This window comes from Nomascus leucogenys, chromosome 18 (genome assembly GCF_006542625.1).
Source record: "Nomascus leucogenys isolate Asia chromosome 18, Asia_NLE_v1, whole genome shotgun sequence".
NCBI classification, from domain to species: domain Eukaryota; kingdom Metazoa; phylum Chordata; class Mammalia; order Primates; family Hylobatidae; genus Nomascus; species Nomascus leucogenys.
In genome coordinates this window covers 97,238,766-97,252,829 of record NC_044398.1, presented here as the reverse complement: position 1 = coordinate 97,252,829, position 14,064 = coordinate 97,238,766, and the positions used below count along the sequence as shown (strand labels likewise).

Here is a 14,064-nt window from a genome sequence, read left to right as displayed (position 1 = left end):
CTTGGCAAGATTGTTATAATATGTTGAAAATATTAATTATCCTATTCACCTTATTAACAGGACTGGATAAACAAGTCATATTGCTGTGCTTGGTGGAAGAAAATGTGTGTGTGTGTGTGTGTGGTGTGTGTTGTAACCTTGTCCCCTCGGGTCATAACAAATTATTGATGCCAGTTCCTTTAAAAAGACAATTAATCCAATTACCTTCTTGTTGAATCAATACTAATGTCTTTTTTTTTGTTTAACTTGCAGGTTTCGGCAAGTCAGGCTACGGGCAAAGCTGAGGTAGGAAACACGGTTTTTCTGTCCCTTTAGCAGATAGTTTGAAGTGGGTTTCTTTAGTGATGGAGTGTAACGAGCATTCTAGCAATGATTCTTCTGCGTTTCATTTCCTGGTGGCTTGGATGGTATGTTTTCAGTTGAGTGGTTTCTGTGCTGCTGGGTTTTGTGGTGCCCAGGTCACTGCACTGCTCTTCATGGAGTTTGCATGGTAAAGATGGTACAGGGTGACTTCAGCGTCTGTTTCTCGACAGATACATCGTGATTCTAGCCCAGCTCAAAGCCCTGGCTCTGCCAGTAAGATCTCCACTGTCTGTATTATATAGTTTCCCCATTCCTTCCCTTTTGCTTTTTCTTTGTATATTTTTTTCCTTTCCTTTATTTTATTTTATTTTTGGGACAGAGTCTCACTCTGTTGCCCAGGCTGGAGTACAGTGGCATGATCTCGGCTCACTGCAACCTCCGCCTCCCGGGTTCAAGTAATTCTCCTGCCTCAGCCTCCTCGGTGGCTGGCATTACAGGTGTGCACCACCATGCCTGGCTAATTTTTGTATTTTTGGTAGAGACGGGGTTTCACCATGTTGACCAAGCTGGTCTCGAACTCCTGGCCTCAAGTGATCTGCCCACCTCAGCCTCCTAAAGTGCGGGGATTATAGGTGTGAGCCACCATGCCCAGCCTGTTTTTCTTTTTCTACTCAGTCTCTAAGGCATGAAAGGAACTGTGGTGGATGCTGACAACACAGGTAAAGAATAAAAAATGAAGCTGGTCAGAAGTCACCAGCAAGGTGACCGACCACCCATTGGAAATTGTCCATGTTGTAATGTAATGGGCTCCTGCAAAATATGCCCAGCACTATAGAGCCGGTCCCTTTCACTCCCGAGCCACTGTGTGGTTAAAGCAAAGAACACCGACCCAGGTCCCGGGAGCCCAGGGCTCTGTGTGATGTTGCGCGTCATCTTAATCATGCCTAGTGTTGCATTATTGGAACCCTAAGCATGTGGAGTTATTTATATCCTACTGCTCAATGAGGTCATCACCAAGGTCTGATTTTTCAAATTCAAGAAATTGCAACCTGAGGCATAAATGGGTTAACTGTGGCTATTCGCTTTCCTCAGGTATACCATGGGGATAGTTGTATCTCCCTTTGATCCATCACACGGTCATTAGTAGGGTAAAATAGAATAAAGCTTGTGGAGGCAAATTCTCGCGGGGTTCTGCAAACACCTAAGGGAAGATCATTATCCATAAGTATCCATTCCCGTTCAAATATCTGCAGCCTCGGATACAGTAACTCGGTGTGCAAAGGTTTTCCAGGAGCTGGGATGCATTCATAGTGTGATTGATTTCGGATGCCTAATGAGGCAGGGATTTGGGAAGCACAAGGATAGGGCAGAGATGAGCAGCCTCCACTGTCACCTATGTCCCCATGATCTTGTGACCAGTCACTCGAGGGACTTATTAAACAACACAAATATTGTTTCCTCATTTTTGGAATGGGAATAGCAGTATGCATCCTGTGAGGCTGTTGAGAGCATTAAAATGGCAACGACAGTGTTTCCTCTGGTGGTTTGCTGTCATGGGAATACCAGTTTCTATGTATTTAGCACCTCTGATGCACCATTTATTTATAATTGCACTGTATGCATCGTTATATAAAATCCTTACAAAAATTTTTTGATGTATAGGCTATGATGATCCCTGTTTTACAGAAGAGTAAACTGAGACTTAGAAAGGCTGAGTAACTTTCCTAGCGCCATTCAACTAATGAGGAATAGAGCTGGAATTCATAACCATGTCTGGCAGAGTACAAAGTGCCATGCCATGTAACCCACCCAGATTATGGCCTGGTACACAGTGGGTGTTCAGTAAATATTAGTTCTGCCAGTCATGAAGGACTGATTGCACTTTCTAGAGCATACCTGAATATGTCCTGTTTCTCTGTGGTCATCACCCCGTACAGCCGTGTGTTGCCTATGATCTTCCACCTTTCTTCCTTTCCCCAGACACATTCTTACATCTGCATCCTATTTGGCAGTTTAAAACAATCATCTAACAAGAAAACACTCATGTTGCCCCTTTTCAACTTCACGATATATATATGTTTTAGACGAAGTCTCACCCTGTCGCCAGGCTGGAGTACAGTGGCATGATCTCAGGTCATTGCAACCTCCGCCTCCCAGGTTCAAGCAATTCTCCTGCCTCAGCCTCTCAAGTAGCCGGGACTAAAGGCGCATGCCACCATGCCCAGCTAATTTTTGTATTTTTAGTAGAGATCGGGTTTCACCATGTTGGCCAGTATGGTCTCCATCTCTTGACCACCTCGTGATCCTCCCGCCTCGGCCTCCGAAAGTGATGGGATTACAGGCATGAGCCACTGCGCCCGGCCGTTCACAAGATGTTTCTTATCCTCATTTTGCCAATTGAACAAAGGAGGTCTGAGGAGTTGAAGTACTTCCTACATAGGTGAAATAATGTTTAATAATCCAAAAATTCCACTTCTACTTGTATGCCCAAGAGAAAGGAGTGCTTATGTCCACCAAAACAATGCATGCAAGAATTCCCATAAAGGTTTTATTTACCATACCCAAATGGAAACAAACCAAATGTCTATTAACAGAATAATAGATCAATCAATAGTGGTGTATTCATGCAATGAAATACAATACAGCAATCAAAAAATATTATCTGCAGGTGTATGACATAACCTGTATGACTCTTAGTGATATTATAAGAAAAATATCGGAACAAAACAGTGTACCCTCTATGATTTCATTTACATATGTACATATACACACCCACGTATATATTATTTATATATTCTATATATTATTTATATCTCTAGGAAACAGACAACATTCATCTCTGATGATAAAAGTAGCAATACTGGTTACCTCTGGGAGGCGTTGGCTGAGTAGGGGCAGAAAGGGAGCTAACGGGAATGTCCAACACTCTCATCTGGATGTATTTACGAAGGTAACCATCATATATAAAACTGATAGAGCTCTACAGTGAAGATGTGTGCATCTGACAGGTTGTAATTTGCATGGCAAGAAAAAAAATGAAGGCACTTGGCAAGAAAAAAGAGTGAAAACACAAAATGTATCAACCAGGATGATAGGGTGGGGGGAATGGTCAGTTGGTCATGGTGGGGGTAAGTGAGATGAAGGGAATTAGGAAGTGTAGGAATGCTTAATGTACAGAAACACTTTTGATCAAAAATAGTCTTTCTTCCTTCATTCTTTTTTTTATTCCAGTCTCCCATTTTCCAGATGGAACAGTTTTTTTTAATCTTTTTTTTTTCTCCTTACCATTATTCCTAAGGCTGCCTTACTGTTGCTGCAGCCAGATCATATCTTTTTCATGACGGCAGGGAGGTAACCTTTTATTAATTGAATTTCTAATGGCAATTCATCAAAGCAAGCGATCACGGTTATTTAATGCGTGATCCATATTCATGGCATGTTCTGTTAGGTAAATAATAGTGGCTCTGGGAAAGTGCTTCTGTGAGGTCCTTTTCCTTCTCATATGACTTTCTTTCCCCCCCACCCCAAGTAGAGTCAAACAGTTGTAATTTAAGCAGAACAAACCCCACCTGTGGAGGAGACATTGGTTAAAAGGAGACAAAAAGAATGACAAACCCACAGAATCAGTGAGAATGAGTGGCTTTGCCAGTTCCCTTTCTTTCTGCAGATTGACAGTGAATATGTGAATAACGTTTGCTAAATCTGGACTTTGAAAACATGACGGCAAGCTGTTTGTGCCAATAAATTTTCATGGCATATGCCACCCCTCCCTGCACCACACACAGTTTTAATAAGATGGCACATGAGCTGTTGAGAAATGTTAAAAACCCTGTAGAGGAAAGAGCTTTATCTTCTGACCAAATTCTGTCCAGCAGTGTTTATGACAGCTGAAGAATTTATCTGAAATTCCCTCTGCTAGCCGCAAAGCACCTGGCCCTTTGTCCCCAAGCAGCCTTTAAGAACCAAACTAAGATGTCACATACATAATATAACAGATAAATGGCCCAATTTCCATGTCCACATGATGAATGGAATGCAAGTTCAGCACACACATATTTGCACATTAATTGGCCCTGCATGGTTCCATTTTGTTTCTAAGTTGCTACTGTATGTGTCCTAGACTCCTTCCCCTTCAAAATCATTAAGCCTGTTTTATCGCACAAATGCATACACATTTCCCCCCTATTTATCGTCACGCAGCTTGCCCTGCTGAGAGAGAACGAAGTTACCTGGGCGCAGCCGTTGGATTGCAAATGCATATGTCTGAGCCCTCTCCACCACCAGCTGTATATTAACACAAAGATCTGAGACCCAGCCCCACGTTGCCTATGCTGACAGCCAAACAAAGGAGGTTGTAGATGAGGATGTTTGAGGAAAAAAAGAAAATTCATTTAATTTCACTTACCAGTTGGTTTCTTGCCTCACCTTAATGATTTCCTGTTGATAGTTTAATGGCAATGTAAACTCACTGGAGGGCCTCAATTTTGATAAATTGGCCTGCTTTTATTTCATGGCAAAGCAATCGAACTGAGATTGATTGATATTACAGCTTTGCTAGCCCAAATAATTGCAATGGCAAACTACGCAGGTAGCAAACTCAGTGGCCTTGGGAAAATGTAGGTGGAATCTCCCTCCTACCATTATTTTTTCCTTCCAAAAGGAAACTTTATCCTAGGCCTAGGAATCATTTATTTCTCTTGTCTTCCAAGCCTCATTCTCAGGAAAATAAATCGGGGGCTGCAGGGCCCATTAAAAATATTCTTACCTGCTTGAAAAGACACCAGTGCATTTGAGAAAGGGGCTGAGCTTCTTAGTCTGTGAACAGAAGATCAGTCCTAGCCATCCTGTGTCATTAGAGAATCTAGCACATTTAACAAGGGTCAGTTGAGCTGTTTCATCAAGAAGGTTACAGTGGAAAGAGCAAGAGCTTTGGAGTCTTGTAGACGAGGTGTGAATGATGGGTCCACAGCTTATGAGTTATGTGACTGTAGTCAAGTTACTTAACTGCTGAGCGAGTCTTTTCTCTGCAAAATGGGAATGGTGAAATAAAGTACAAGGTTTGTTTGAACTTTAAATGAAATAATCAATATGCAATGCCTGGCTGGGCATGGTGGCTCACACCTGTAGTCCTAGCACTTTGAGGGGCCAAGGCAGGAAGGTTACTTGAGCCCAGGAGTTCGAGACCAGCCTGGGCAACAGATGAGGAAGAACCCAATCTCTACAGAAAAAAAAAAAAAAAAAATTGGCAGGTGTGGCAGCATGGGTGTGTCGTCTCAGCTACTCAGGAGGCTGAGGTGGGAGGGTTGCTTGATCCCAGGAGGTGGAGGTTGCAGTGAGGCAAGATTGCGCCACTGCACTCTAGCCTGGGTGACAGAGCTAGACCCTGTGTTAAAAAAAAAAAAAGAAAGAAAGAAAATAATGCAACGCTGAAGACAGAGCCTGGCATACATTAGATGTTCAACAATTAGTATTTTGCTTCCATACAAAGTCCCCCTTCACTTATATTTGTATTAAGTAAAACAATAATTAGGGTGTGGTGGCTCATGCCTGTAATCCCAGCACTTTGGGAGGCCAAGACGGGTGAATCATGAGGTCAAGAGATTGAGACCATCCTGGCTAACATGGTGAAGTACCGTCTCTGCTAAAAATACAAAAATTAGCTGAGTGTGGTGGCACACACCTGTAGTCCCAGCTACGTGGGAGGCTGAGGCAGGAGACTAGCTTGAACCCAGGAGGCAGAGGTTGCAGTGAGCTAATATCATGGCACTGCATAGTCCAGCCTGGCAACAGAGCAAGACTCCATCTCAAAACAAACAACAACAACAACAAAACAATAATTAAATAACCTAATTAGGAATCATCGAGACCTGTTGTTTTGTGCTACCTTTGCATCATGGCTGTATCCTGCCCTAACCAGACAGAAGTTCACTCCTATGACTTAATTCACATTGGAGTTAATGGCCCTCTTGTCTCCACCCAAGGACAAGATCCACTTGAAGATCAGCAGTACTTTCCAATCAGCACTCTTGGCCTTGTCTAATTTTGCCCAATCATGCTTTGATAGTCATCTCTGTCCTTGAAGCCAGCACCAAAGAATATTTAAAGAACTCTAAACAATCATGTGGTCTTAATTCAAGAGTCCAGAATTCTCAGTTGGAGATATGGTTGGTGTTTTGTAATTTCTTGAACATTTAAGTGACAGTCTATTATAATGTAGGCACAATACTAGGCCTGGGAATACATGTACAAAGTTGACACACTATCATACCCTCAAATAACTGATGGTTCATTATAGCATTATAGAATAAATGCTGTAGTGTCACTTGTCTCATGAGGACTGATGTTCTCAATAGAGCAAAACTGTCCCCGTAAGGCTCCCTCCATATTTGGTTAGTTCTGGATCTCAGTTCAAACATAAATGAGCCTAGATAGGCTAGGGATATTTATAGAGGCTTCTCAGAGGAGGTAGTATGCAGACCGGAGCTTCGAAGGGTGGATTAGGTTAGGTTGTCATCAGGTAAAGAAAAGTCAAGGGCCCGAGAAAAGGCAGAGATGGGAAAAAAGCTGTCTGCTCAGAGAATAAGTGAAAAGTAAGTATGGAGACAGTGAAGGAGGGTGATGTAATCAGAAGGAACACAGAAGAACCAAGGCCAGGCATCCTCATGGAAATCAAAGAGTAAGATGGTTGCAAGAGAGAGGTAGGGGTGTTGGATCATTGAGAGGGCTCGAGGAAACAGGGTCAGGACCCGTGGCACTGAGTTTAGCAATCATGCCATCATTAATGTCCTCAAGAACAGCCTTTGCAATGTGGATGGCTTAGGGGTAAATAGAAGGAGAAGACACATGGGCCACACTGGAGCCTAGCTGTTCAAGGCAGCCATTGGTTGATCCAAGGGATCAATGGTCCTCTGGCTTGAAGGAAAGACAAGAGGTGGGAAGGAATTTTGAAGAAGACAGAGGCTTGGATATATCGTAGTCTTGGAGAACAGGCCTCAGAGGATACGACGATGGGGCACAGTCGGGGATTTACCCATTGAAAGGTGAGCTGAGTGTTCTTGAGGCTGTTGTGTTTTGCTCACCATTGTCTAGCACCAGAGAGCTATGGTACTGATTGGACTGAGCAGAGATATATATTTTTTCTTCTGTGACACTGAAGGAAAAAAAGTTGGAGAGTAAATGTGGATACATTTCGAAGGAGAAGGGAGATAGATTGAAAGAGGTTATGCCTGGCAGCCTTTACTTCCCACTGAATAGCAGAGGGAAATATAAGTGCCGAGAATAAGGAGAGCAGCTGGGTGTGGTGGCTTATGCCTGTAATCCAAGCACTTGGGGAGGCAGAGGCAGGAAAATCGCTTGAACCAGGAGTTTGAGACCAGCCAGGGCAAGGTAGCAAGACCCTCTCTCTCCAAACAATTTAAAAAATTAGCCAGGCAATGTGATGCACACCTGTAATCTTGGCTGCTCAGGAGGCTGAGATGGGAGGATCACTTGGGACCCAGGAGTTTGAGGCTGCAGTGAGGTATGATTGCACCCCTGGACACCTGTCTTGGTGACAGAGCAAGACCCTGTCCCCCATAAATAAATGCATGAATGAATGGATGGAGAATAGAGGCAGAACTGGAGGTTAGAGGGGAAAAATAAGCAGAGAGAAGAAATAGCTGATACGAGATGCTGGTGAGAGGCTAAGTAACCAGCAAGCTGACATCCAGAAGCACTTAGCGGGGAGATGAGCAAGAACCTTCCCATAGCAACAGCAGCAGCAGCGTTGATAATTGCAGCCATCATTTACCATGTGTGAATGGAGTCCCAAGCACTGCATTATCTTTACAGCAATCTTTGAAATAACTGTGAATGCCTCCATGTTACAGACAAAGAAACGGAGATGTGGAGAAGTGGTGTAGGTTGGCCAAACTTACTCAACAATAGTGGGACCCATATCTGAACCAGGTTTCTCTGATTGCAACACCCAGGCTGTCTCCACTAGGAACAGCATGACTGTCATTTTTTATCTCCAGTCCCAGTGAGTGGTGAAACTCGGGCAAATGACTTAATCTTTCTTTGTCTTGTTTGTCTGCTCCATAGCATGAGGACAATTAAAGAATGAACCTTATGGCTTATTCTGAGAAGTTGAAAGGCATACTGTAGCTTACAGAAGGCAGTAAGCATATTATTTGGTGCGTAAGTAGTCCATAATACATGCTAGTCATTGTAGTGGTTACTTTTATTAGTGTGCTTGGTGACTCATTCTAAGCTACAATAGGAAATAGCAGAAGTATCAACTGGAACCAGTTCCTGGCCTCTGAACCTGTGTGGAAGCATCAGTCCTAGGAGTGTTTCAGAAGCCTCTTGCTCTGTGAAAATTGATTAAGGGTCTCTGGAAAAGTGAACCGTTGTAAAATTTCTCTACTTCTTCATTTGAAAAACTAGGTTTCTGTTGCCGTGAGGTTTCGGGGATGAATTAGAAGGATCCCACTTCTTTTTTTTTTTTGAGACGGAGTCTTGCTCTGTCTCCCAGGCTGGAGTGCAGTGGCACCATCTCGGCTCACTGCAAGCTCCGCCTCCCAGGTTCATGTCATTCTCCTGCCTCAGCCTCCAGAGTAGCTGGGACTACTGGTGCCCGCCAGCACATCCAGCTAATTTTTTGTATTTTTAGTAGAGAAGGGGTTTCACCGTGTTAGCCAGGATGGTCTTGATCTCCTGACCTCGTGATCCACCCACCTTGGCCTCCCAAAGTGCTAGGATTACAGGTGTGAACCACCATGTCTGGCCTATCCCACAATTTTTACCTTGCATTGGGGGTTAATGAGTAAAAACAACCAAATGGGGGGGAAAAAGCTAACTTTTAATTAGCACCTGAGTCTGTGCCAGCCAGGCCACTCTGCAAGTCATTCTGCATGCCTCATCTTATTTAATTTTATCCTCAAAATAACCCTATGAAGTACATCCTATCATTTTTTTCTGTTTTACAGTTGAGCAAACTGAGGCTTAACATGGTTAGTTAAATGAGTCACAAATGTTATAGGAGGGAAATTGAGACTCACACCCAAGACTATCAGACCCCCAAACCAGCTCGGGTGCTTAGAAAGTGAAGTCAGGAGTCACCTCCACTCTCTAAGAGGCAAAGGCTCAGTCTTTTAAACCTAGAGAGAAAAATCTCATCTCTCCTCCTCTAAATTATCTCATCTTCTAAGGCTTCCCCTGCTACAGCTAAACCAGCCTTGTTGACTGCCTGTTTTAAAATTTTGTGAGTGTTCTGTGATCACAAAACCCATTCCCACAACCATATATTATTTCCTACAGTTTTGACACCCTTTATTTCCATAGCATTATACATTCCAACCTTCTGACTGTTTAAGATCAAAAGATGTGCTCCCGGGCTCATACTTCACTCCAGCTCTCAGACTCTGTGCACCAAATTAGACAGAACAGCAGAAGCTCCAGCCTGTCGTAGTCTGTAATGTTGCATAATTCCAAGGATTCACCATGTTTTATCAATGGCAAAAGGAGAGACGGACTCAGCCACAGTGGTGGGGCTTTCATGGAGGATATGGGGGAAGGCCTGGAGATGCAATGGTTGAAGGGGAGTGCTGGGATGTTCAGAATCAGTCTAGAACGTGGGGAGTTAAGTTGGTTAATTGTGGAAATCCCAGGCCAAATGCAAAGATTTATAAAGGGTCAGAGAAGAAGGAGGAGATCCACGTAGGGTACTGTGCTACCTCCTAAGAGAATAAAAGAATTACTGATTATATCCAGGAGGAGGGAAAAGAGATTGTGTCTGCTCTCCACGCTCGGCTTAGTGGTTCTAGAATGAAGCAAACTACATACTGATTAGCAGATGGACTTCTTTGGAGGGGTCATGCATTTATTCAGCAAGTTTTAGAGAGCATCTAATGTATGATAGCCACTCTTTTAGACCCTGGTATCTTAAAATGAATGAAATACTTTTTTCTGCTCTCAAGGAGCCTGTGATCTATGAAAATACACTGATGGGTGAACAGATGCTTTTAGCTAAGCTGTAATAGAAGTGGGTTCAAGGGGGAGAATGAATACCTAGAGGGGGCTGTTCAGCTCTCCCAGGAAGCCTGGCTCCAGATGAAATAGGTCTTCCTTTCCTATTTACCCACATACACTTGATGCAGAGCAGGCAAGCCCCACAATTGGGGCTTAGCCCAAGAGGGTTCTTGGCTTTGCCCAGGAAATAATTCAAGGGCAAGCAGTGGTGTTAAACAGCAGCTTTTATTGAAGCATCAGTTACAGTAGCAGCAGAGGGATTGCTCCTCCCTGAGCAGGGCTATCCTGAAGGGAGTGTGCCCAGAGTAGCAGCTCAGAGGCAGTTGTGCAGTCATATTTAGACCCACTTTTAATTACATGCAAATTAAGGAACAGATTATGGAGAAATGTTTAGAAACAGGGTGGCAACTTCCAGGTCCTCGGGTTGTTGCCATGGAAAGGGCAATAAGTCCTGGGTGTTCCCATGGTGATGATAGACACACTCTGGTGGGCGTGTCTTATGGAAAGCTGCTTCTGCCCCATCTGTGTTTAAGCTAGTCCTCAATTTGGTCCAGTGTCTCGGCTCCACCTCCAGAGTTGAGTTCCACCTCCTACCTCACACTTTCTCTAGAACCAGTAAGGGGCATTGGAGACTATATACACAGACACCACGTTCTATGACAGATTTTAGTAATCTGAAAGCAAGTTTGATAAATAGCAAAGAGATTGCTTTGGATCGACTGTGTGTATGGATGAGGGGTAGGGGAGGAGGGAACAATTGGAAAATCAGCTGGACATGCGGGTGAAGGGCACTGAAGGTGACTCCTCATTGTGGGGATGATAATGATAACAGTGATGGTGGTGGCGGTTATAGTGGCAGCAGTGAGAACAGTCAGCATTTATTAATGCTCACTGTATGCTAGGCATTGAGCAACGTATTGTATATAACTTACCTCTTTTATTCCTTCCAATGAACTTAGGAGAATGTGTATTAATATAGACTTCATTTAACAGATGAGAAAACCAAGGCTCAGAAGAGTTTATGAGGCCCACCCAAGGCCCTATGGCTAGTAGGCAAACTTAGTATTTGATTCTATGCAATTTGCTGTCTGAACCAGCGGTCCAGCAAAGATGGGGGAAGCAGGCTTGAAAACCCCCTTGGGTTAAAGTCTACATTGCTCAACGCAATCTTCTCGTGATAAATGTTGCTGACACACTTTGGAGAAACTTCGTGACTATGCCTGATTCTCGGCACTAATGTAGCTTGACTTGGGGCTGATATCCCACTTACCTCACCAGAATGACAATTAGGGGGTGTAAAAAAAAAGAGTTATTGCAATTCTGGTTTCCTCTATTGAGCTATGAATAAGTGATGATAGCTGTGAAATGATGTGGTGTTTAGATCGTTTCTGGTAAATTAAAAAAACTAAAAATTGAATAAAGTGGTAATCCATGCAGCCATTTAAAATAGGAGGAGTGGAACAAAATTGGTAAACTCTTTTAGTGTCTTCCTGGCCTTGTCATTCTAATGTAATTTGTTTGCAAAAATATTAATTAATACTCAAACATCTGACGTGTTGTACATGTTAATTTGAAATGTGTTAGTTACATTTTCTACTTTTGCCCTGGTACTGTCTTCAGCAGCAGCACATGCAAGAATTCTGGTCCTATAGCCCCCTCCTTACAGCTCAGCAGCCAAGCAGATACCGAGTAGATACTGGGAGCTCTTTGCAAAGCTCAGAGCTGCTTGCACCTTTGCAGAGAAGGGGAGAGAATGCTGTATGGAAACAGCATGTTAGTGGTTTTAGCTAATGGGGACTGACTGCAAATGCAGGATCTCAAGAAACCTTCCTGTGTTCCAGTGAGCAAATGCTGTGCTGGGCCAGCAGGGGTTTCAGATGGTAAGCAGAAGCTGGAGGGAGAAACTCCTCAGATGACATTTGGACTAGGTTCTTTCCAGATCTTGAAAATGGGTTGTGTGCTCATGTCCCGAATTCTAGGCGTGTCTCATAAAATATCTAGCCACTGATACCATTTGAGGGTGTTATCTGCTTCTTTTCTTTTCTTTTTTTTTTTCTTTATTTTGGAGACAGAGTCTTGCTGTTTCACCCAGGATGGAGTGCAGTGGCATGATCTCGGCTCACTGCAACCTCCGCCTCCCAGGTTCAACGATTCTCCTGCCTCAGGCTCCCAGGTAACTGGGATTACAGGCACGTGCCACCATACCTGGCTAATTTTTGTATTTTTTAGTAGAGACGGAGTTTCACCATGTTGGCCTGGCTGGTCTGAAACTCCTGACCTCAGGTGATCTGCCTGCTTTGGCCTCCCAAAGTGCTGGGATTACAGGCGTGAGCCACTGCGCCTGACCTATTTTCTTATTTAATTCTTACATTAGACAGGAGAGGCTGAGCTATGCAAGTAACAAGTTAACCATGAAATCTCAATGGCCTACCCAAAGAGTCTTATTTCTCACCCGTGCTATGTCTGATGAGAGCTGGGGGTGGCCCTCTCCATCTGTTGACCTCGCAGTACAGGATGCTTCTCTCTTGTGGCTTCTCTCGGTCAGTGCATACCTCCACTATCAGTCTGGCAGGGGAAGAAAGGAAACGCGGAATCTCCCTTGACCTTTTCATTGCCTTAGCACAGAGATGGCAGACATCCCTTCTACTCGCAGTCCGCCAGCTAGAACGTATCTCAGGGCACCTGTGACAAGAGGCCTGAGAAGATGAGGAGCACATGGATATTCTGTAGGAATTAAATACCTGCCACAGTGTGCCAGTGAGGCCCATGACAGTGATGAAAACAAGCACCTCTATTCTCATCTCAGTTCTGTGCTTCACTGACTCCTACACTGGGGTTGCTTGCCTGGCACTCTATTATGCACTTTGTTCCATTCATGTCACTGCAATGTCAGTCTTTCCTTTCTAAACAAGAGGAAATGGAGGCTCAGAGGGCTCAAACTATTTGTCAGTGGTCACACAGTTAGTAAGGGGTACAGTCAGGATTCAACCCAAAATCTGACTCCAGTACCTCCACTGTTTTTTTTTTTTGCCTCCCAGCATTCTTGACAGATTTCCTTTGGTAGCATTGTAGTAGAAAGAGCTTGAGGCAACACTTAGAGAACACCCATGAAGACCCAGAGGACAAGGATCTATTAAGTCTTCAGGGGATGATACGAATGATGCCCAAGTTTGTGCAGAATTTATTACTTTCAGCAAGCAGATCCACATTCTGCATCATATTTCAATCTTATAATAATCCTATGGAAGATTTGGGAAGAATAATATTAGCTCTGCTTTGTAGATGCATTATTAGAGGGTCCAGGAGGCTAAAGACCTGCTACAGGTCACCTTGGTAGTCACTGATGGGTGTCTGGGCTTTGGAATGAGTCTCTGCGTGTGTATGGGATTGTGGATCCTGCCCATCCTAGACTGAGGTCCCTTAACCTCTTCTGTTTCATGACCCCCTGGCCTTGGACATGTGGGGAGAACGGGCGTCTTTGCAGAATAAAGATTTCAAATACAGAATACAAAATACTTAGTATCACAAAGGAAACTATTTATATTGAAATACATTTATTAAATAAATTAAAACGTGATTTAGTCAAATCTTTGCTTTCTTTATTAACACATTAAACAAGCAAATCTAGTAATTACCGTAATTTGGGAGTAGCGATAAGCATTATGATATTTTGAGATATCTGTGAGAATTATAATGTAAGGTGGCTAAAATACCTGTGATTTCTCTTGGTGACAAAGTCACAGGTACTTG

At 43.5% G+C, this 14,064-nt stretch overlaps 1 protein-coding gene across 7 annotated transcripts in view; it reads left to right on the top strand.

The window, feature by feature from the left end:
* The window catches only part of RBFOX1 (RNA binding fox-1 homolog 1), a 2,489,097-nt gene that overhangs the window by 639,733 nt on the left and 1,835,300 nt on the right, over window positions 1–14,064 (top strand). For all 7 annotated transcript variants that reach the window (XM_030799104.1, XM_030799108.1, XM_030799109.1 and 4 more), the window contains exon 4: window positions 253–285. In XM_030799104.1, the coding sequence (XP_030654964.1) occupies window positions 253–285 (33 nt within the window). The remainder of the gene's footprint in view (window positions 1–252; window positions 286–14,064) is intronic.